The sequence below is a fragment of the Spermophilus citellus genome (assembly GCF_964194105.1).
Source record: "Spermophilus citellus genome assembly, chromosome: 15".
In the NCBI taxonomy this organism is placed as follows: Eukaryota; Metazoa; Chordata; class Mammalia; order Rodentia; family Sciuridae; genus Spermophilus; species Spermophilus citellus.
In genome coordinates, this window is record NC_138195.1 from 71,944,052 (window position 1) to 71,968,800 (window position 24,749).

At 40.9% G+C, this 24,749-nt stretch overlaps 2 protein-coding genes across 11 annotated transcripts in view; both read left to right on the plus strand.

Annotated features, from left to right (window-relative positions):
- Positions 1-24,749, plus strand: part of SUFU (SUFU negative regulator of hedgehog signaling) — a 121,247-nt gene that overhangs the window by 17,374 nt on the left and 79,124 nt on the right. For all 10 annotated transcript variants that reach the window (XR_014019066.1, XR_014019067.1, XR_014019068.1 and 7 more), the window contains exon 3: positions 17,800-17,936. Coding sequence is in view for 6 of the 10 variants with exons in the window: in XM_081268725.1 (XP_081124851.1) it covers positions 17,800-17,936 (137 nt within the window). In the remaining 4 variants the exon portion in view is untranslated. The remainder of the gene's footprint in view (positions 1-17,799; positions 17,937-24,749) is intronic.
- Positions 6,502-9,884, plus strand: LOC308634053 (large ribosomal subunit protein uL16-like; the record flags this gene model as incomplete). The annotated part of the gene is made up of 2 exons (XM_081267635.1): positions 6,502-6,568; positions 9,107-9,884. 2 exons carry the CDS (start codon positions 6,502-6,504, stop codon positions 9,799-9,801), a joined length of 762 nt encoding a protein of 253 aa, XP_081123761.1. The 3' UTR covers positions 9,802-9,884.

Sequence of the window (24,749 nt, forward strand, 5' to 3'; positions counted from 1 at the left end):
TCAAGTATCTACTCTCATAGTACCATACATAATAGTTTTATGATCTCTGAAAGTTCTCAGTGCTCATTCATCCTCCCTAAGCCCCAGAAACCATTAAGTATTTTTTATTGTCTTTGCAGTTTTGCCTTTTCCAAAATGTCATATTGTTGGAATCTTATGGCATGTAGCCTTCTCAGAATAATTGCTTTCACTAAGCAGTGTGCATTTAAGGTTCCTCCATACATATTTGTATCTTGAGAGCTCACTTCCTTTTATCATTAAATAATATTCTATTGTGCGGATGTACCTCAGTTTATTATTTATTTGATACTGGGGATTAAACCCAGGAGTGTTTAACCATTGAGCAACATCCCCACCCCTTTTTATATTTTATTTTGAGACAAGGTCTTGCTAAGTGGTTTAGGGCTTTGCTGAGTTGATGAGGCTGGCTTTGAACTTCTGATTCTCCTTCCTCAGCCTCTGGAGTCTCTGGGATCTAATGACATGTGCTATTGAGCATCTTTTTGTGTGCTCTACTATCATCTCTGCGTTTGTGTGTGTTAGACTGGTAGTTGAACCCAGGGGAGCTCTACCATTGAGCTGTATCCCCAGCCCTTTTCTTTTTTTTTTTTTTTTTTTTTTTTTAAAGAGAGAGTGAGAGAGGAGAGAGAGTGAGAGAGAGAGAGAGAGAGAATTTTTAATATTTATTTTTTTTAGTTCTCGGCGGACACAACATCTTTGTTGGTATGTGGTGCTGAGGATCGAACCCGGGCCGCACGCATGCCAGGCGAGCGCGTTACCGCTTGAGCCACATCCCCAGCCCCCCAGCCCTTTTCATTTTTTAAATTTTGAGATAGAGTTTCACTAAATTGCCCAGGTTGGCCTTGAATTTGCAGCCCTTTTTCTTAACCTCCTGAGTTGCTGGGATTATAGGCACGCGCTGCTCCACCCAACTGTGTATCTTTTGTGATATCTCTTTGTTTTTGTTCCTACCTTTCTCCCATTTCCCACTCTACCTCTCCGTTTTCTCACATCATGAGTTTAGACAGTGGGATTCAGACAGACTTGTTTGGTCACTCCCCCCCTCCCCCCTTTCTCTGTAGTTTTATTTTCTCCTTTATTTCTTTAACTCAACTAGAATTCTATTTTGAATAGTATGATTACATTGTTTTAATTTTTTAATTTGTTCTAATTTTATACATGGCAGTAGAATGCATTTTGACACATTGTATACAAATGGAGAACACAACTTTTTCCTCCAGCTGAACATGGTATAGAGTCACATAAGTAGTGTAATCATACATGTATATAGGATAATAATGTCCATCTCATTCCACCGTCCTTCCCATCCCCTTCCCCTTTGGTCAGTTCTTAAGCCATTAAGTAAGTCAGTTCTCCTGAATAGGTGCTGGGCCCACCTCTGAATTTCTCAAACCCAGTTGTAGTTTGTTGTGTGTGTGTTGCTGGGGATTGAACCAAGGGCCTTGTGCATGTAAGACAAACACTCTGCCAATTGAGCTATACCCCCAGCACCCCCTGGATCATGATTTATATATCTTACTTTCTCGATTGATGTTGTCTTCTGTAAAGTATGGCTGATACTGAGAACTGCAATCATAATCCCAAGGTTTGAAATTGATTGTGTCCATAATATAAACTATATAGAAAAACTGGTATACAGACTTGTTCACTCAGACCTCATTAGACTTAACCTTGGCTTAAGTGAGAATGAGTGTACTGTATTCCTCTGAGGCCCCAGTGAGACCTCAAACACTCTGTCTTAGTTTAACCAACATGAAGACAAAATCTCTAACCCTTCTAGCTTGACTTTTTCCTTTTATATTCATTATTATTGCCCAACTTCTTCGTTATAAATTTGCCTCTTTAATTTATAAAAACAATGAACCATTTTGCCAAAAATGTTAAATTACAGAAAATTTTTGGCAAAAAAAAATTATTTATAATCCTACCACTGTTGGTTTATACTTCTGTTCTTATGCTGATTCTATAAATACTTCATAGTAACTGATGCTGACCCAGGTGTGCATTGGTTTTCTGCTTTGTGTGTCCTAACATCTTCCAAGATTTCCCTGCTACCTGGATAAAACTGTTTTCTAAATTCAGCTTCCCCACTGCAGCTAAAATTTCCAGATTCTGAAACAGTGTATGTGTTTGAGAAGATGACCCCTACTGATGGCTATGTTATAGTAGCTATATATATATATACTTTTTTTTTTTTTTTTTTTTTGCCTCCTTGACTTCTTACTGCAGTGCAGAATGCTCTAAGGAGCATGGGTACTAACTGTGCTGGTTGCCTACTTTTCAGTTAATACCTAGATCTTTTGAATCCAAATCACAATTTCACTGTCATGTGGTCATAATAGTCTTGAGGGTATGTTGTTTCTGTTGTTGTCCCCTTAAAAAGGTCAGGATTGGGTGATTAGTGTCACCTAGAAATAAACACCATGAACCTTCTTACTTCTTCCTTCCTTGTGTGTGTGAATGAAGAATAGTGAGTGTCACAGGCTTCATGTATCAGGGTTCACAAAATATTTACAAGCACAAGTGCCCAGAGGTGGTTGAAATCCTTTTCAGGTAATAGTCAGAAGTAAATGGCTTATGAGACTTTCTGTCACACATAGGAAATCAAATAGTGTAGTAATTTCATATGTTTGCAACTGGACTGAACAATGGATCTAAGAGAAAGGGTGGCCTGCTGTCATTTCCTGGTACAGGGTCTACCGGGTGATGGATAGGCAGGCCACATGGTTTCCATCCGGCATTCATCACTGGCCTCTCTTCTTTGGAGGGCCAGACGTCCATTTATTACACAGATTATCAATGTTGGGACATGGTTCTGGGTATGAGGTATGTGTTAATGAATAGTACAAATCTGATCTTGGTCCTCATGGAGCCTTCAGTCTTTTGGTTGAAGATCCTTGAATTGGAAGCATTGTGGGGAGGTGTGCCTGATATAGCTTCAGAACTTTAGGTCATCATGGTGCCTCCCCACATCCTCTTGTCAAATCAGTGCCTTGAGGCCTGGTAGAAGGTGCTTTGCAATCAGGACTCCTGAGGCTCAGAAATATAGACTGCTCATGTTTGATGCTAGGCCAGCTGCTTTTTGCCAGTGAAGACTTGGGTCCACAGCAGCTTCCCAGAGAGCGTGGTTCCCTGAGCTCCAGGACTTTAAGTAGCACTTCAGTTAAAAATAGAGACCCTGGGCTGGAGTTCATTGGTAGAGTTGCTCAGTGGTAGAGCGCTTGTCTTGCATGTGTGAGGCACTGGGTTCTATTCTCAGCACCACATACAAATAAATGAGTAAAAATAAAGGTCCATCAACAACTAAAAATATATATATTAAAAAAAAATAGTGACCCTTTCCCTCCTGCTCCCTCCCATGTTATTCAAGCTCCCAGAGTCCCTAGTCATAGAATCACATTTACCGCAGGAAGGCCAACCAAGGAGATGCTTCTGTTTTTCTAGAACTGATCTTCATGTGATGATACCTGGGGCAGCTTAGAGCTCTGTCTCTGTCCTCATGTCTTTCAGCTTGAGGTCAGGAGCTCACATGCCATGGCTGTGGGGAGAAATAACTGCCGGATAATGGGGCCTGGTCCAGGCTTCCAGTCCCAGAGGAGTGAGCTGGCTCGCTGTACTTTCTGCCTGTTGACAGATTTTGCTCCTAAATGTTTCTTAAAGGATTGACTGTCAAGAGGGGGAAAGAAACAGTGAAAACTGACAGGCAACACTATGGCTTGTCCTAACCCCTTCTTACCGGTCTAGCTTTTCCAATATATCAGGTTGCAGACATGCTGGATTCCTGCCCTTAGAGCCTGTCTCACAATTTTTCATTCTTGTAACCAGGGCTTTGGGGTCAGAGCTTTGTAGAAGCATTGCTAATATGGATCCCTAGTTCTGTGCTGGTTTTTTCACCAGGGACAGTGTCTGCAGCATCCCATTTGGTCACTTTTCTGCTCAGAACCATACAATGACTTCCTGTTTCACTGAGTAAAAGCCACAGGCCACAGCCTTCAAGGTCTATTACCCTCTTCTTTAGTCTTCCTCCTCTGCTGCAGCTCTTCCCTTCCTCACTTTGCTTTCTTCACTATGGCCCCCTATCCTGTTCCTCTGAAGTGCTAGGCACTCTTTTGCCTTAGGGACTTTGTACTTGCTGTCCCCATACCTGGAAAGCTCTACCTGCAGATAGCCCCATGCTTCACTAGCTCACCTCTTCAGATCTTTCCTCAAATACCACCTTTCAATGAAGCCTTCTCTGTCCTCCTTGTTTAAAAGGGGATCCCTGCTTCTCTCCATGAAGGTTAGGGTTAGGGTACCCAGACAAGTAGAAGTAGGGTGGAGAGGGTACATTTTGCAGTTATCAGTAATTGCTTTCTTGAAGTTTTGAATGATATTCAAGGACAAGGTGGCAGTCAGGGTTGTCACATCATACAACTCTAGGGGCACTGTTCATTTTATTTTGTGCAGTTGATGCTCCCTGGAGTTCTACAACTCTGGGAGCCCTGGTCATCCAATTGTATGAAGCCCCTAACAGTGAAAAGAACTAGTGTAAAGACCCTGATGCAAGAGGGACCTTGAGGTATTTTGGAACAGAAAGAAGGTCAGTATAGTAAGAGAGGAAGACAGTGGGGCAAGATGAATTTGCAGAGTTTGAAGGCAAGATAAAGAACAGGACATTCAATTAAGTTTTTTTTGACTGGTGAGGGAAACAAAGGGATGATGTGGCAAGAGCAGGAATGGGATTTTTAGGAAGCCTTTCCAGTGGTGTGAGACCGCAGTACTAGCATAAGGGAAGGAGAATTGAATTGTAATGATTCTGCTTCTCTAAAAAGGAAACGGCAACAAAATTGGCTCAAAGGAAATGCCATTAAGATATTTGAATCTGACTTTGATAGTAACTAAGGGAGAACCTCATTGATTTTTAATATTATCTTATCATGCTTGCTGTTTAATGTCTCAGCCAGATTATCTCTTTGGAAGCAATGGGAATATTATTACCATTTAGCACTCATTGCTCAACTGAGACATGGTGTACCCATGTATAGCACACACAAAAAGTACAATCCTTGCCCTTGGAAGCTGATATACTAAAAAAATTTATTTTATTACTCTGTCATGACCTTCTGGGGTGGCTGGCTTCCCAGAGTACTGGAGGATAGTGGGTGGATCAGGGGCCCCTGGTTAGGTAGCTCCCTTGGCTCTGGGGTCAGCAAGAAGCCCTCAAACTGCATACCTGTGTGCAGAGGAGACTCCACTTCCCCAATTAGACTGTGATCTTGCCTCTGTTGGCTCAGCCTGTCTTTTTTAATTTTAAAAAGATTTTTAAAGATGTTGCTTGAAACTAAAGCTAAGGGAAGCTATCAGAGTTCCCATAGCATGCCACACTGGCTTGGGATCCCCCTGTGACTGAGCCTGTGGTTCTTTGTGGGGACTGAGAGTAGAGGGAAGAACTTACCCCCAGTCTCCACCCAAAGTTGACTGTGAGGTTCCATCACTCTTTAAGAAAGAGTCTGCTACTCCTAGCATGGATTTTTCTTAAATTTGATGCTTTAGTCTGAGAAGTTCTTTGCTTACTGAAAGCCCAGGACAGAGTTAAGCAGCCAAAGTATTGGGAGCCAGGAGAGTTTGTTTGGCTGGATTCTCAGCTGAATCAGTCCTGAGAGCTACTGTTTTTAAACTTGAGGAATGCTGTGGGAATGTGGTCCTTGGCTCCCAGCAAGGGGTCTTAGGAAAGGGCTACTTGGTGAGTCAAATGTATTTCATGAATCTGTTTGGACAGGGTTTAGCAGGAAAAAAGCATGTGAAATTCAGAGTTAAAACTCAAAGGTGACTCGCTGCTTCCATTGCAGCCTATTACACTCCCAGCTCGCAGTGTGATCGTAGTCTCCATTGGTTGTGTTGTTCTTTCGCTTTTGTTTTTTGCAGTGCTTGTAAATGAACCCAGGACCCTGTGTGCACTGCCCAAGCACTCTACCATTAAACTGTGTCCCCAGCCTTAAACCAATGTGTTCTTTTTTTCCTTTTTTTTAAGATTATACAATGATTTATATAATGGGAAGCTAACTTTTTTTAGTGCTCTCAAAATATTACCATATAAACATATTTCAAAATAACTTCACAAAGTTTACTACCCAGTACAGTACTTGTGCTGTCACCAAACAAGTGACATTTCCAAATGGTTGATGAAGTATTAGTAATTGTGAATTGTTCAAAGTGAAAGCATTGTCTCTACAAATACTTATTTAGAATTATTTGTTGAATTCCACTGTAATGACTATCGTTATGTGTGGTAGCAGTCAGGAAGAGTTTCAGGTTTGGTTTGAGGGCTTTGGGAGCGATCCCAGACCAGGAAATGGTGTAAAGCTGGCAGATTTCAGGCTGGAAGCACTGGGCCCATTAAGCCTCAGAGCCTGGAAGCTGCAGGCATCTGTAGAAGTTCTTAGGGGACGTGATGAGCAGGGACTTCTAGCAATCAGTAAGAGGAGAGGTGATTAGGCACGCATGCGTGAGCATGCTCGCCAGTACCAGACTCTGTGCCATCCCAGAAAGTTTCCCACTGCCCTGCGGGGTGAGTGTCTTCACCTCAGTTGTACAGATGAGGCATCTGGGGCACATGTAAGTTAACTTTCCCCAGGGTCAGCCAGAAGATGGTTAGAGGTGGGATTGGCATCGCCTCAGTCAACCTCCACAGCCTGTATTTGTGGCCATGTTGCTGGCTCTTCTCTAGCCTATTATTGGGCTCCTGGAGAGGTAGAGTTTTACGTAATTTCTACCATAAGTCCACCCTGTGACCTCCAACAGGCCAAAGAGGGCCGAGACTGAGACTATTTGATGTCCATCGTCCTTACTGCCCTGCTTCCCTGTTACTGCTGGCAGGCTCACCATTTTGCCCCCACCACTTAGCCCTTACCCTTGGGCAGTCCTCTAGTTCTCCTCATGTCTTCTGCACCATTTTTATTTTTTCATTTCATTGCTTGCTTGATTGATATTTTGCCCAGGCTGACCTTAAACTTCTGGGCTCGAGTGATGCTGCCTCAGCTTCCCCAATAGCTGGGGCATTAGGCATGTGCAACTGCACCCAGCTACACAAATATTTTGAATCATACTTTGTTAACTTTTGTGTCACAATTTTTCATGACCATTTGCTTTTGGTAAAATCTGCATGGTAGGAAATTTACTTTTTTCACCATTTTTAGTGTATTGTTGAGTGGAATTAAATATAACTAACCTCATCACCATTCATTTTTGGAACTTTTATATCTCCTAAACTGCAACTTTGTATCCATTAAATAATAATAACTTCCCATTGCCTGCTTTCCTCCATCCTGGGAACCACTGGCTATTTTCTGTCTCTTTGTATTTGACTACTCTTGAGTACCTTGCATAAGCAAATTATACAGTATTTGTCCTTTGTTTCTGGTTTATTTCACTTAGCATAGTGTCTTCAGGATTTACCCATGTTGTGTGTGCCAGAATATACTTTCTTTTTTAAAAGGCTGAATAATACTCTGTTGTTTTTATAATCCACTTATCTATTAATAGGTTCTTAGCTAAGTTGCTTTTAGCTTTTTTGCTGATGTGAAACAGGTGTACCAAGCCCTGCTTGCAGTGCTTTGGGTGTACCAGCAGAAACCCAGAGGTAGAATTCCTAGATCACATGGTGATTTTTTGTTTAATTTTGTGAGGAACCCACCTCACTGTTTTCCACAGCAGCTGCATCCTTTTACAGTTCTACCCATAATGTGCAAGGGCTCTGATTTCATGACCATTTGAAAAGGAGTTATTTACAATAGAGACTCTACACTAGGGTTCAGATGTAAGCTTACCAGGTAGAGGCAGAGAGAGTTCTTCACCTCTCAAAGCTCACAGAGCAGTCCCTGCTTTCTTGCTAGCCCTGTTTTTTTTTTTTTTTTTAATTGTAGATGGACACAAAACTTTTATTTATTTGTTTGTTTATTTTTATGTTGTGCTGAGGATTTAACCCAGTGCCTCACACAGCTCTACCACTGATCTGCAATCCCAGCCCAAGCCCTGGTTTTTAATGACTGTAATGCCCTACCATACAACGTACCAGAATTTATATAATTCCCCTACTTTAGGACATTTAGAGTGTTTTTAAATTTTTTTTACTCTTATAAATGCTGCTGAATATGTTTATGCCAAAGGCTTTTTCCAAATATGAGAGTATTCCCTTAGGATGAATTTTCAGAACTGGGAGCAACTACTAAAAATAATAGCTAGCAATAGCTTGCACTTAAATTATACCTACTGTGCTCCATATACGGGATCACAGGCACATATCATCTTTTGTGGCTTTTTAAAAAATTTTTTTCTTAGTCATATATGGGCACAATGCTTTTACTTTAAGTGATGCTGAAGATTGAACCCAGTGCCTCACTGTGCTAGGCAAGAGCTCTACCACTAAGCTACAACTCCAGCCCCTTTTGTGGCTCTTTCCTTAAGACTATTTTTAGAACTGTTTTAGGTGTTCAGCAAAATTAAGCAGAAGGTACAGTGTTGCCATATACCTTTCTCTTGTACTCACATATACAAACAAGTACATTCTCTTCTGTTTTATCTTTGTCTCTATTAAATACTAAGAATTCATACTGATTCCTTCAGTTTCAAAACTATACCTGGGGAGTTAATTCTAGCCTGCATTTTTGTTGTTGTTAACATATTTCTGATTGACATATATTTACTAATTTAAAAGAAAAACTTGTGAGACAGGGTCTTGCTAAGTTGCTGAAGTGGCCTCAAACTTGCCACCCTCCTGCCTTGGCCTCCAAAGTCACTGGGATTATAGGCATAGGCCACTGCGACTGGCTATTTACCAATTTTTAATTTCTCTGACAGAGAAACCCAACTCTCATTATACACAATACATTTACACATAGTGTAGCTTCAGAATTAACCCATACTAGTGCAAAAGTAAACCAACTATCTATAGAATTTAGTATTTGTTTACAGCTCTTTTTGTCTTTAGCCTGAAGATACAACCTTTGGCAAAAAGCTACAAAAGTTATTTGAGTAACTCCCCACCCCCTTTATTTTCCATCTTTAGTATGGTCATATTGTTTATTTAACCACAGTCAAATAAAATAAGCTAAAAATCCTCTTTTCCTTCGGCACGTCACCGACGATCCTGGTGTCGCCAAGGGCCGCCGCCCCGCCCGGTGTTACCGGTACTGTAAAAACAAGCCGTACCCAAAGTCTCGCTTCTGCCGGGGTGTCCCTGATGCCAAAATCCGCATATTTGACCTTGGGCGTAAAAAGGCAAAAGTGGATGAGTTCCCGCTCTGTGGCCACATGGTATCTGATGAATATGAGCAGTTATCCTCTGAAGCCTTGGAGGCTGCTCGTATTTGTGCCAACAAGTACATGGTAAAAAGTTGTGGCAAAGATGGCTTTCATATCCGAGTGCGGCTCCACCCTTTCCATGTTATCCGTATCAACAAGATGTTGTCCTGTGCTGGGGCTGACAGGCTCCAAACAGGTATGCGGGGTGCCTTTGGGAAACCCCAGGGAACAGTGGCCAGGGTTCACATTGGCCAAGTCATCATGTCCATCCGCACCAAGCTGCAGAACAAGGAACATGTGATTGAGGCCCTATGCAGGGCCAAGTTCAAGTTCCCTGGCCGCCAGAAGATCCACATCTCAAAGAAGTGGGGCTTTACCAAATTTAATGCTGATGAATTTGAAGACATGGTGGCTGAGAAGCGGCTTATTCCTGATGGCTGTGGGGTCAAATATATCCCCAATCGTGGTCCCGTGGACAAGTGGCGGGCCCTGCATTCATGAGGGCTTCCACTGTGCTGTCCCCTTCTTAATCACACACAACACCAATAAATCCTGTATTGTATCCAAAAAAAAAAAAAAAATAAGCTAAATAATTTTTTTTTCAAATTGCATTTTAGCATTTTCCTCCGTCCTCATCGATTCTGTTTTATTTGAGTATGTGAAAATATTAGCATGGATCCCAAAGTGAGAACTATACAAAAAGGTATATTCAGAAAAATGTCATATAATATCCTGCAGTCCTTTATGTTGGGTTCCCATCTACTATATATAGGCAATCCATCTCAGTTTCCCATTTTTCCTTGCTGTGTAACTTTTTGCATAAATACACTCATAATATGTGTAATTTTTCTATCTTCCCTTCTTTCCTCCTCAAAAGCATACTGTAGAATTCTTTTGCTTTTTTATTTAACAGTGTCCACATCAGCTTATAGAGTTTTTCACTCTTTCTTACAGCTGTATAGTAGTCTTTGAATCACATTGTATTATATCACATTTTGGTGGTTTCCAGTATTTTGCAATTACAAATTCTTAGAGGTGGTAAACATATAGTTTTGATAAGTATTGTTAAATTCCTCTCTATAAAGGTTGGGTACTAATTTGTTTCTTTACAAGAACATATGAGAATTCCTCTTTCTCTACAATCTCACCAACAGAATGTGAAACCGTACTACTTAATTTTTGCCAATCTGATAGATGAGAATAATCTCATAGTTATCTTAATATGCTTAATTTGCATTCTGTTATTATGAGTGAAGTAAAACATCTTGTCATGGACTTAAGAGACTTATAGAGTTATACATTTGCTTAACAGGAATACATTCTGAGAAATGCATCTTTAATCCATTTTGTTGTTGTGTGAACATCATACAGTGTATTTACACAACTCTACTGCACACTTAGTAGGCCTACTACACACCAAGGCCATATGATATAGCCTATTGCTCCTGGGCTATAAAACTATATAGGGTGTTATTGTACTGAATGCTGTAGGCAATTGTAACACATTTGTATTTGTGTATATAAACAGAATGTACAGTAAAATAACAGTATAAAAGATAACAAATGACATACCTGTATAGGGCACATGCAATGATTGGAGTTTACAGGACTGGAAGTTAGTAAATAAGTGGTAAGTGAATGTGAAGACCTAGGACATTATATTCACTACTGTAGACTTTATAAACACTAAATACTTCGACTACACTGAACTTATGAAAATCTTTTTCTTTCTTCCGTAAGAAATTTTAGTTTACTGTTACTTTTTTGCTTTATAAACTTTTTAATTTTTTTAAACATTGACTTTTACAACTACAGAAATATTTTCTCTCATTATATCCTTGTTCTGTAAACCTTTTTTAAAAATATTTTCTTAGTTGTCAATGGACTGTATTTATTATATATTATTTATTATATATATCATTTATTATATGCGGTGCTTAGAATCGAACGTAGTGCCTCACACATGCTAGACAAGTGCTCTACCACTGAGCCACAACCCCAACCTCTGTAAACTTTTTTTAATGAAAAATTTTAAATGTTCAACTGTTTTGTTGGAACTGGGTGTGTAGTGCAGTGTTTAGCATACATGAGACCCTGGGTTCAATCCCCAGCCCCAAAGAATAAAAAAAAAAAAAATTTTGCTAAAAACTAAGACATAACACATTAGCCTAGGCCTGCACAGGATCAGGATTATTATTCTTACTGTCTTTTATCTCCATATCTTTTACTACCATGTCCATCTGAGACCCTATTTTAAAATAAAAAAGGACTGGGGATGTAGCTCTGATAAAGCGCCCACTGAGTTCAGTCCCTAGTACCTTCCCCCAAAATTACCAAGTGCTGTGCATAATTGTATATGTTATGCTTTTATATGATTGGCAGTGTTGCATCACCAGAAATATATGAGTAAAGTATTGTTCTATGATGTTATAATAGCTGAGTGTCTCTAGCCGATAAAAATTTTTCAGCTCCATTATATATTTTTTAAAAATTATATATATATATTTAGTTGTAGATGGACACAATACCTTTATTTTGTTTGTTTATTTTTATGTGGTGCTGGGGATCGAACCCAGTGCCTCACACATGCTAGACAAGCACTCTACCACTGAGCCACAACCCCAGCCCCATTTTGTATTTTATTTAGAGACAGGGTCTCACTGATTTGATTCTCCTGCTTCAGCCTCACAAGCCACTGGGATTACAGGCATGCACCCCCATGCCCCTCCAGTTCATTCATTTAAAGTATACAGTTTAGTGGTTTTTAGTTATGTAATTAATCTCCCATACCATCCAATTTAAGGCCTTTTTCAAGATGGGCCCAGTGGTGTACTCCTGTAGAAGGGTAAGGCAAGAGGACATCAAGTTCCAGGCTAGCCTTGACAACTTAGTGAGACTCTGTCTCAAAGAAAAAAATTTAGAAAGGACTGGGGAGTCAGGCAAGGTGGCGCACGCTTGTAATCCCAGTGGCTTAGGGAGGCTGAGGCAGGAGAATTGTGAGTTCAAAGCCAGCCTCAGCAAAAGCGAGGAGCTAAGCAGCTCAGTGAGACCCTGTCTTTAAATAAAATACAAAAAAGATCCTGGGGATGTGGCTCAGTATTTGAATGCCCCTGAGTTCAATCCTCAGTAACCCCCCTCACACACACAACAGGACTGGGGAATCTGTGTGGTGGTACACATCTATAATCCCAGCAACTTGGGAGGCTGAGACAGGAGGATCTCAAGTTTGAGACCGCCTCAGCAACTTAGTAAGGTCCTAAGTAACTTAGTGAGACCCTGTTTTGAAATAAAATATAAAAAAGAGCTGGAGATATTGTACAGTGGTTAAGCACCCTGGGTTCAATCCCAGGTACCAAAAAGAAAACAAGGACTGGGAATGTCCTTTTATGGGGTGAGTAATTGGTCATGAAACATATACAAAAAGCCCAGGAGACACCTAAGCCATTAAGCAACATATTCATGAAAGGTGGACTCTGCTGTGGATGAGAAATGACAAGGAGGCCTCACCGTCTTCTAGCTATTCTGCATCCCTTCATCCTGAGTCCACTGCTCACCACATAACCTATGATTACGTCAATGGTAAATGTAGGTCAATGGTAAATTCCCCCAAATTTGACCCCTAGTACCCTCCTACACATTCTTTTCAGTACTCTTAAAAGAAACTCTGTGTCCATTAATAGTCACACCCCATTCACCCTCAGTCTCTCAGACCTGGACAAGCACCATTCTATTTTTTCCTATAAATTTGCCTATTTTGGATGTTTAACAAATATAAGTTACGTATTAAAAATCATAGTAATATCAATGGAATCATACAATACAGGTGTTTTGTGACTTGCTTCCTTTCACCTAGTAAAATTGAAGTCACACAATGTTTACAGTGTAATTTCCTAACCGTGTAATCCTTGAAACAACTTTGTGAAGTAGTTATTGTTATTATCCCCATTTTATAGATGAGGAAACTGAGGCACAGAGATTAAATATCTTGCTCTGTGGCTTATGGAATATTACTGAAATATTTCCCTCAATATTTCTCATCTTTCTTAAATGAGGATCACAGTGGCTGAGCTATATAAATGATAAAACATAGGAAAAGTGGTTTATTCAAAGGCCTCAAACTTCAGTATTAAGTAAATTGTAGTGGTTATTAATACACAGAGGTAGGTAAAGACCTGGTTCATTTGGCATAGTTGGCCTTGCCTTCTCTAGCATTTTGGTGTACCTGAACTGGTTTTTTTTTTTTTTTTTTTAATACCTTGAAATTCACCTCCTTAAAGTGTACGTATGATTCGGTTGTTTTTAATATATTCACAAGGTTGAAAATTGTTAAATTTTAGAACATTTCCATCATACCCCAAAGAAATTCTGTACCCTTTAGCAAAATCACTCTCCATTCCCTCTTCATCCCAGCCCCTCCTGGCAACCACTGATCTACTTTTTGTCTCTATAAATTTGTTCATTGTGGACACTTCCTGTAAATGGAATCACATAAGTGATCTTTTGTGTCTGGCTTCTTTCACTTTGCATAATATTTTCAGGGTTTATCTATGTTGTAGTAAGTATGTATACACCATTCCTTTTTTTTTTTTTTTTTTTTTTTGAGAGAGAGAGAGAGAGAATCTTTTTTTGTAGATGGACACAACACAATGCCTTTATTTTTTTGTGGTGCTGAGAATCAAACCCAGGTCCCGCCCGTGCTAGGCGAGTGCTCTACCGCTGAGCCACAATCCCAGCCTATACACCATTCATTTTTATTGCCAAATAATGTTTCATGTGTATCATTGTACAGATATTCCATATTTTGTTTATTCTGCAGCTGATGGGTTGTTTCCACTTTTTAGCTATTATGAATAAGGCTACTATGAACATTGGTGCACAGGTTTTTTGTTAGCACGTTTTCAGTTCTTTTGGGTATCTTCTTAAAAGTGGAACTCTGTGTCATATGGTAAACTGTTTTAACCCTTTCAGGAACTGCCGAACTGTTTTCCAGAGCAACTTCACCATTTGACATCCTCCATTAGCAGTGCAAGAATGTTCTGATTTCTCCTCATTCCTGTCAACACTTGTTATTGTCTGTCTTATTTTAGCCCTCCTGGAGGCTATGGAATGTTATCTCACTGAGATGGTGTTTTTGTTGTTGTTGTTTTATTTTATTTTTGTAGTATTGGGAATTGAAACCAGAGCATGCTAGGCAAGCACTCTACCACTGAGCTTCATCCCCAGCCCTTTTGATTTTATTTCAAGACAGGGTCTTCTAAGGTGTCCAGGCTGGCCTTAAAGTTCTGATCCTCCTGTGTAGCTGGGTAATGCCACCATGCATGGCTCACTGAGGTTTTGATTCGCATTTCCCTAATGACTAGTGATGTCAAGCATTAGATGCTAGCTTTCAGATTGGCTCTTTCTGTGTCCTGAGCTATGTAATTCCTCTAGAGAGTCTTACCTAGGTTTCTGTTTGCCTCCTGCCTGAAGTCATTTTGACCTCTTAGATTAATTGATACCTCCTTAGTTGAGATGATTTAGGAGAGGCCTTTGGGTAAGCTCTGATGGTCAGGCATCTGTGTGTGTAGGATTCAAGGCATGTGTTCAATTGGCAGGTTTGATGTTACCATGAGGCTGATACAGCCATTGTGTTGGCTTGCCAGCTGCTGTCCAGCTTCTCCCTGGGATACTCCAGTGAGTGGGATTAGGGATTCTTGAGCTGAAACAGTGTTGAGGGCCCATCTCATTCATCCTTCTGCAATAAGACAGAACCCTCACCCTGACCCTACCAGACTGGGGAGAATCTTTTACTCATTTCTTTAAAAATCCCTACAGGAAGAAATTTTTATTGACCCCCATTTATACTAGCCAGTATTTTAGCAGCCTTCTATGTTGGAAAAATTCTTTGCACTGACCCAGATCCCACCTTCTACAGCACATGCCAATTTCCTTTCATGCCTTCCTCTCTCAGAAGACATGAGAGACAGCTGCTCCCTTGGAGGGGATTCATTCACTGGTCAGACAAAACCACTTTGGCAGGAGAAGCCCTCATGTGAGGAAATGCAGACCAAGCCAGGCCCCTCCAGGAGACTTTAAATACTGAATGACCTTGTCACTTGACTATTGCCTGAGCAGCCTGCTTTGAAAAAGAGACTTTCTGACAGGCCCAGGTTATGAGTTTATCCTGAAACTCGTGTTTCAGAGTGTAGAGGCTGTGTCCAGTCAGCCTAGTGGGTGGTAATCAAATGCAGGTGGAGACCATCTGGCCAGGCCTGGCCCTCTCTATAGCCAAATGAGGACTGGCCTGCTCACCACAGAGCTGGCCCAGAAAGCACCCTGTGTGGAGACAGATGGTGTACACATGCATGTGCGCAGATGCATATCCATATGTGTGTGCACACAGCCCTCCTTAGTAAAGTGATTCTATGTGGACATGGATCTCCATCTCAGTGTTCTCCCCATTGTGCAGCCAAGATGAACATGTTCCTTTTAGTTTGTTTTTCAAGTTTTTGTGGTTAGAAATCATGTATTTTCCTTGGACCAAGATGAAAGCCTTGGAATAATGGTCTAATACATTTTACAAAGCTGCCTCTAATTGGTGACTGCTTAAAAAATCTTCCCTTTGCCCTAGTGACCTATCTCCTTTTGCAGAATTTCAGAGTCGGTCTTGGATTACCTATGTGTTTTCACCTCTTCAAAATTGCAGTCCCAGGGAGGCAGCTTTTGCAACCTGTTTGCCTAGCTATTCTCTCAGCTCCTCTTCATTGAATTGACCCCAACAGGGTGATTCAGCAAGGAAATAGCTTAAGTAGTCTCACATGTAGAATCTCCAAAATTCTACATGTGTACTCTCCAAATGGAGTATGCTTCCCACATAGCTAAATAATTGGAGAAAATGCAGACTATTGATACTTCCTTAAAATATAGTTGGGCTTAACCATCTAAGAATTTATTTATTTATTTTTATTTTTTATTTTTTTTTTAAAGAGAGAGTGAGAGAGGGGGACAGAGAGAGAATTTTAGTATTTATTTTTTTCTTAGTTCTCGGCGGACACTACATCTTTGTTTGTATGTGGTGCTGAGGATCGAACCTGGGCTGCACGCAAGCCAGGCGAGCGCGCTACCGCTTGAGCCACATCCCCAGCCCCTAAGAATTTATTTTCAATCCAAAAGAAATTGAATTTAGCTTCTCAGAGGTGACTTTTCCCCATAGTGCTAGAGAGCCAAGTTCCTCCAAGCACCCAAAGCCAAGGCTAGGACTAATATCAGCTTCAGACATTGGACTCTGTTTGTTTCTCTCCAGTCTTTCTCCCTGGCCTCTTGGGGTTGTTGATGAAGAAAAAATGCTACAAGGAATTCCAGGGTTGGGCATTGACTGTATCAGCCCTTGAGAATATTCTCTTTGATCGCCTGTTCCAGAAGCTTGGCTAGCAAGATATTGGCTGTCATCTTAGTTTATGGTTTGTATTTGTATGCTGGGGAGTTTACATGTGTATAGTCATTGTAGCTCGAGTTTGTACAAGATATAATTACTGAAAATTATATCATGTACATATAACTGTTAACCCTTCCTGTGCTGGCAAGCCTCAGAGCTCTCAAGAACTCCTGCCTGTATGCCTCCCTCACCTGAGGAGGTATGGCATCAACTAACCAGGCTCTACTCTCTGACCCACATCATTGCTCTCTCTGGCACCAGTCTATTTCAGGGACTTCCCTGAGACTCAGAACTCCTGAGCATTTCCTAGCAGACAATAAGGCCAGCATTCTGACCTTGTCTTATCGCCACAGGAGGGAATCATGGTTACAGAACCAGTATTCCTCATCATTCAGGGTCACCTAGAGATGGGAAGGGAGGCAAACTGTAATGTTTCAGGTTCCAGTGATTCAAGAGTGCTTGTGGTTTCCAGAGGAGCAGTGTTGACTGATGCAGGCACGTGGGGTGCTAGGTTTCAGGAAGAAGAGGGCCGCCCCGTGTTTGGAATCTACTTGGGGACCAATCTACAGTGTTGACTTTGGAGGCCAGCCAGTGCAGCCAAGGATGTACCCTATGGGGTAGAATGAACCTAGGATCTTATCCTCACAGAGCACACAGCCTTTCACAGGACACATATCCTTAGCAAACTAAGTGTGGGTGCTCATTAGCAGCTTGAAGGAGTAAGGAGCATGATGAGGAAGCTTTTCAGTAACGATGCCTCAGTCATACAAAAAGGATTGTTCTAGAGCCACAAAATCTGGAACTCATAATTCACAGTGCCAGCAGGGAAGGAAGTTTGGCTAGGCTCAGGTCTTATACATGTGTCCACAGCTAGCAGGAGGGTAAGGCAAGAATTCTGGTTCCTTAAAGTCTTTTGAGGTCCCGAGGTCCTTCTCCCCCCAGGGCTCATACCCTGGAAAATTCCCCTGAATAAAAGGTTTGTATGCTGAGGCCACCAAAAAAAGCAGGGAGCTTTGGTTAGACTTTTAAACAATGTTTTTCCTAAGGTAGTTGAACTTAAAACATTTGCTTTTTATTCTTTTCAGATTTACTGGAACAGATGGACCTAGTGGTTTTGGCTTTGAGTTAACATTTCGCCTAAAGAGAGAAACTGGGGAGTCTGCCCCACCAACATGGCCAGCAGAGCTAATGCAGGGCCTGGCCCGATACGTGTTCCAGTCAGGTAAGAGTCCAGGGGATGGTTGGGGTGCTGGTCCTGCTGTGAGCCTGGTCAGCTTTGGGAACTTACAGGCATATTTTGATGTCTGTGGAGTCCTTTCCTGGGTAGAAAGCTACCTGGGCCATAGCAGAGAGGGTTATATCCCTAAGCCCTCCTGCCACTGTCCTTATCACCCTGCCCTTGTTGCAGTCTGCCGTAATTAGCCTGGTTCCTGCTCCCTGCTCCCAGTGGTCTAGCTGTCTCTGTTTCTGGAACTACAAGGACCATGCTAATCTTGGCTCAGGGTCAGTTAATAGTAGGAAATGGGACAGAGGGAGAAAGAGAAGGGCCAGGAACTTTCTCCCTCACAGGGTGAAGGGGAAGCTAGAATCAGGGAAGGCCTAAATGGTCAAATATTTTTTAATTCAGATATTTCACAGGCCCTCCAGAGGAGGGCTGAAGACTGCTGATATGCACCCTGAAGTGGGTACCTTGTACTGAGGGTCTTAGTCTTACTTGGCTCAGACTGCCTCTATCCTCCGCTGGGGTGAAAGGTTGGAGTGAAATGTCCTGGAGGCTTCATATCATCTGATGTTTCTGTATGGGTAATGAATTTCTGTATGGGTAATGAATTGCTCTGGAGCGCTTCCCCCATGACCTCAGGTGTTTTTCTTTTTCTTTCATTCTTTTTATTTTGGGTTGGGAGGGTGGTGGAATTGAACCCAGAGGCACTTAAGCATTGAGCTGCGTCCCCAGCCCCTTTTTATATTTTATTTAGAGACAGGGTCTTGCTGAGTTGCTTAGTGCCTCAGTAAGTTGCTGAGGCTGGCTTTGAACTTGCAATCCTCCTGCCTCAGTCTCCAGAGCCACTGGGATTATAGGCGAGTGCCACCTCGCCTGGCTATGACCTCAGCTTTTGTTTCTTTGTTTTGGTAAGCAGCCTTCAACACAAGGAGAGTGGATTGTAAATGTGACAGTTTAAATGCACTATGATCTTTGATTGGATCCTGAATTAGGAAAAAAAAAGTCATTTGGACAATTGGAAAAATATGAATGTAGACTATATAAAGTAACAATATTGTATAGTATATTAATACTATTATCTATTAATATATTGGAAAATAGTATTATAGTTCTGTGAACTTACTTGGATGTGATTATGTCATTATGGTAACATAGTATAATGTTCTTCTTGGGAGATAAAGGTGGATTTATGGATAAAATGGCATTCTGTGTGCAACTTAATTGTCAAATGATTCATCAAAATAAATAAATAAGATGTGTGTGGGAAGAGAAGAGAAAGCAAATGGGGTAAAATGTTAACAGCTGGTGAGACTAGGTGGAGAGTAATTGAATATTCTTGTACTGTACTAACACTTCTACGGGATTGGAAATTTTCATGGTAAAATTGTGGCTGTGGGCTGCGGTCGTAGTTCAGTGGTAGAGCATTTGCCTTGCAAGTACAAAGCCCTGAGTTCAATCCCCAATACTGCCCAAAACAAAAACTGAACAAACAAAAATTGTGACTGTTTCTTGTTGTGACTGTTTCTTGTTGTGACTGTGTGTTGACTAGTGTGCACTCTGAGTCCCTTCTGCATCAATAATCCATCTTAAAGCATTCTAATGTGACCACTGTAGGTTGCAGCAGATCATGTTAGGCCCCTTCAGGGCAGGCTGACTACACTCCTAAAAGTACATTACTTCTGTTTTTCAGATTTCCTGTGATCTGATTGTACCATTTAGAAAAATAGATGAATCTACTTTAAATTATTTTTGGAACATGGCAGGGAATAATAGTAAATTATTTAGATACTAGCAAAATGATAAAGAAAAGTAAAAGATAGCTGACTTTAAGGTGGGAATCCATGGCTAAGGACCTAAATGTTGATGAGGAAAAGAGCTAATGTTTACTAGAGTATCCTGTACAACTTCACAGCCAAGCATGACTATCAGTGCTTCCTTAATATGCAGACAAGTTCTGTGAGTTAGGTACTGTTACACCAGGTTTACAGTTGCAGAGAGTTAAGTAGCACATTTAAGATCACACATCTAGCTGGGCGTGATGTCACACACCTGTAATCCCAGTAGCTTGGGAGGCTGAAGCAGGAGGATCGCAAGTTCAAAGCCAGCAATTTAGCGTGTCTATAAGCAACTGGGTGAAACCCTGTCTTAAAATCAAAAATAAAAAGGGATGGGATGTGCCTCAGTGATTTAGCGCCCCTGGGTTCAATCCCTGGGGCAATGACAGAATTTGAATCCAGTTAGTGTACTTTTAGTGGAACCTATTTTACCATGATGGTATATTGCGAATGTCTCAGCTGACATCTGGTTAACTGCATATCTCAGGCCGCACAATAAGAGATTTGAGAATTGTTCACATGAATAATTGCTACTAAATCACATGGCCTGTGTGTTCCATGATGCTTTACTTAGTGACATGCTGCTAATGCTTAATATAATGACATTCTAGAACATTCGGAGGATATAGGAAGACAAAAAACATTTATAATAGTTCCAAAATCCATCTTTTCATCTTTTAGCTTTTTTGAGTATGTGTGGTATTGGGCATTGAACCCAAAACTTTACACAGGTTAGGCAAGCATTCCACCACTGAGCTACATTTCCAGATCATTTTATTTTATTTTGGACTTGGTCTTGCAAATTGCCTTGGCTAGACTCAGATTTCTAATAATCCTTCTACCTCAGCCTCTCAGGTAGCTGGAATTACAGGCATGTACCGTATCATCTTTTAGCTTTTTTTTTTTTTTTTTTGGTACCAGGGATTGAACCCAGGCCAGGGGCATTTAACTACTGAGCCACAGTCTAGCCCTATTTTATATTTTATTTAGAGGCAGGGTCTTGCTGAGTTGCTAGGACTGGCTTTGAACTTGAGATCCTCCTGCTTTAGCCTCCAAGCCCCTGGGAATACAGGCATTACCACCATACCCAGCATCTTTTAGCTTTTTATTCATGAAAATACGTGTATAGGGCTGGGGATGTGGCTCAAGCGGTAGCGCGCTCGCCTGGCGTGCGTGCGACCCGGGTTCGATCCTCAGCACCACATACAAACAAAGATGTTGTGTCCGCCAAGAACTAAAAAATAAGTATTAAAAATTCTTTCTCTCCTCCCTCTCTCTCTCTCTCTCTCTCTCTCTCTCTCCCTCCCCCCCACTCTCTCTTTAAAAAAAAAAAGAAAAGAAAATATGTGTATAAACAGAACACATGTAACTGTGCACTTTGATTTTTCACATACTTAATAATACCCAAATCAAGAAATAGATGAATTCTTCAGAAACCTCCTTTGTGTGACTACCCTTCCTCTAGCCTAACTTCCAAGAGTATCATCCTCTTTTTTAAATTTTTAAATATTTTTAGTGTATTATAGTTATGCATAATAGCAGAGTTCATTTTGATATATTCATAAATGCATATAGCATAGTTTTCCCCACTTCAGTCCCCAGTGCCAGCCACCTCTCATCCCTCCTCCTGATCCCCTTCCTCAACTCTAGTGGTCTTCCATCTATTTATCGATCTATCTATCTATACCAGGGATTTAACCACTGAGCCACATCTGCATTCCTTATTTATATTTCATTTAGAGACAGGGTTTTGCTGAGTTGCTTAGTGCCTCACTAAGTTGCTGAGGCTGGCTTTGAACTCGTGACTTCCTACCTCAGCCTCCCAAGTCACTTATTTTTTAATTGATGCATTATAGTTATATAGAAAGGAATTTTCTTTCCTTCCTTCCTTCCTTCCTTCCTTCCTTCCTTCCTTCCTTCCTTCCTTCCTTCCTTCCACTGGGGATTGCACCCAGGGCCTTGCACGTGCTAGGCAAGCACTCTACCCCTGAACTATATCCCCAAACCCCTTTCTTTATTTTTTATCCTATTTCATTGCATTGTGTAGGTCCTCAGCACCACTTGCTTGAACTTGTTGCTAATAACCTAAGTAGGCCCCATCTCTACTCCTCTTCCATGTGAGATTCTCCCTTCTGCACATGCTTGCCATATCAAGGGGCACTTAGGAAGGTGATTTAAGAGTATAGCCCCTTAATTAAAAAAAGAAAAAAAAAAGTGAGTGTAACCCCTGGACCAAGACTGCCTGCCTTCACCTTAGCTCTGCCAGTTAAAGCCTCCTGACCTTGGACATCATTTAAGTTCCATTTACTCATTTATAAAGCCCAGATAATAATAGTAACTGCACATGAAAGTCATTAAGAGGATGAAATGACTCAGAACAGTGCCTGATTAACAGTATTATATAAGTATTACCTGCAATTATTATTATTCAGTCTTTAAAACATATATGAATCAAGGAGGATAGCTTGGTTTTTTTTTTTTTTTTTGACAGTAATAGTAAAGACCCTATTAAACAACAAAACCCTTATTAGGATGTGCCTTTTTGTCCCTGAATCAGATACCTGCTTTAATTGATATGGTGCCATTATTTTGCTCCTATACAGAAAACTGGTAATAGTGATACAAATCAAATGACTTGGTTTTTTTTTCTTTTTAAGAGAGAGAGAATTTTTTTTAAAATATTTATTTCTTAATTTTCGGTGGACACAACATCTTTATTTTATTTTTACGTGGTGCTGAGGATCGAACCCAGCACCCCACGCATGCCAGGTGAGTGCACTACCACTTGAGCCACATCCCCAGCCTCGACTTGTTTTATTTAGCACAAACCATCAAACAAATTTCAGTTCAGATGTGGCTCCTTGATTTTATGTAGTTGGTTTATATAGTTGCCTCAGAAGTCTTAGGCAGTCTTTGACATTCTATATGCAGTGGAGTCCTTGTAGTTTGATGGGACCTTAATGTAAATCCTTTAATAAGGTAAAGAATCTTTTGATAGCGTGAATAATTGCTCCTTATTGCATATATTTTATAAGATTGGGTTTAAGCCTATCAGGTTTTCTCAGAGCAGAGAATGCTTTACTAATACTGAAAAGAACCTGCCTGTGACTTGGAGGCATTACTCACCCCTGCCTGGTTACACTCTACAAGGATACATATATTGTACGAAACATGTATTTTGTGCTTGATGTGTACACAGATATACCTACATGTGTAAATGGCACCCTCAATCTGTCTGATGTCTTTATGTTGCTTGTGCCATCCACCCTAAACCCTGTAACTTTATGTGGAGCTCTCCATCCACCCATCCACCTGCATGTGAGGACATGCTGTGCAGTATAATTAAGTCAGTAGAATATTGAGACCTGCTTTTCCAGATCCAAAACTCATCCACAGTTTTGCCATCTGGGCTTGGAAATAGCATTAAGGCCGAGGCCGGCCAAGGAAAGAAGAATGATGAGACCCTGGCGGGTATGGAGTGGAGTGGTGATACCCATGCCCAGCTATAGGGCTATGTGAGGCAACCTCTGAAGCTTGCTCTGAAGAATGATTCGAGGAGTCCTATAACAGTCCTGACCTACTGGAGGCCAGTTACCCTTTGGCAGGTTTACTGAGAGGAGGGAAGCTAAGCTGGAAAGAAAATGAAGTAGAAATGAGAAAAACCCAGGAAAGAAGATTATTCAGAGGTGGTGAAGACTTCCAGATGTGGGGATAGGCTATATTATTTTAATTGGGTACTTCTAATTATAAGAAAATGACAGAAACCCAATTTAAACTATGCTAAATAATAACAGATTTTATTGGCTCAGGTATCTGGGACATTCAGAAGTTCAGGTGTGGCTTGATCTGTTTCTTCAGTGCCTGCAGGCCTCTCTATGTTGGTCTTGTACTGCAGACTGGCTCTCTCTTGTGCCAGGACAGATGAATACCAGCATTTCTAGTTTAAGGTTCTCTCCATTTGTAGCCCAGCAGGCCAAAGACCATTTTCTTCCAACTCTCCTATATCAGTCCCAGGGAAGGACTTATATTAGTTCGATCTGGGTCATTTGACCACCTTTATTGAAGGCAGTGATCCATTGGAACGTCAGGACTTCTGTTTAAAGTCCTCCCCTCCTCATTTCCAACTATATGGAGTAGGAGGGAAGTCCCCTAAGGCAATGGGTAACTACTGGTAGAAAAAGAATACATTTGCCTTTTGGTAGCAAAATCATTTGCTCCACAGGGTTATAGGACCATCTCTTACCTCACCAATGGTGGTATGCAGTCACATTTGGAAGCCAGATCTTTAGAGAAGGTGTAGATAAAACCGGTACCTTTGTTTTTGTTCTATCTTCTTGTATCTATTGGAGTGGTTTTGACTACAAGTAATAGGACATCCTGACTGAAATGACCTAGCATAACAATATGGGAAATTTTTTTTTTTTGAGTTGTTGATGGACCTTTATTTTAATTATTTCTTTATATGTGGTACTGAGAATTGAACCCAGTGCCTCACACATGCAAGGCAAGCGTTCTACCACTGAGCCACAACCCCAGCCCACAATTAGGGAACTTATCATGTATAACAAATCATCTGAAAAAGGACATTCCAGTGCTGGTGTCATCTCTTCAATTATATGGTCAGGGATCTAGTTCTTTTTAACTTTATACTGTGCCTTCCTTAGCACTTTGACTTGTCTTTTTAAACTGGTTCTCTCATATTCAAATGATGGATGTCGTGTTTCCTGGCATCCTGGAATCATATTTGACAGAGTCTATAAGCAGTAAGCTCTCTCATGTCTTGTGACACTCAAATGAAAGCTCAATCAAAACATGCTGTAACTTCTCTCACTGATGTCCCCTTGCATCCCAATTGCCAGAATTATATCAAGAAAACAGATCAAGCCCTTTTGGCTAGAAATAGGCCTAGTTCCTCAAAGGGGACAGCCAGGAAAATACACAAATACAAAACAGAGTTCCGTTAGTCAGGAGGGTGCTA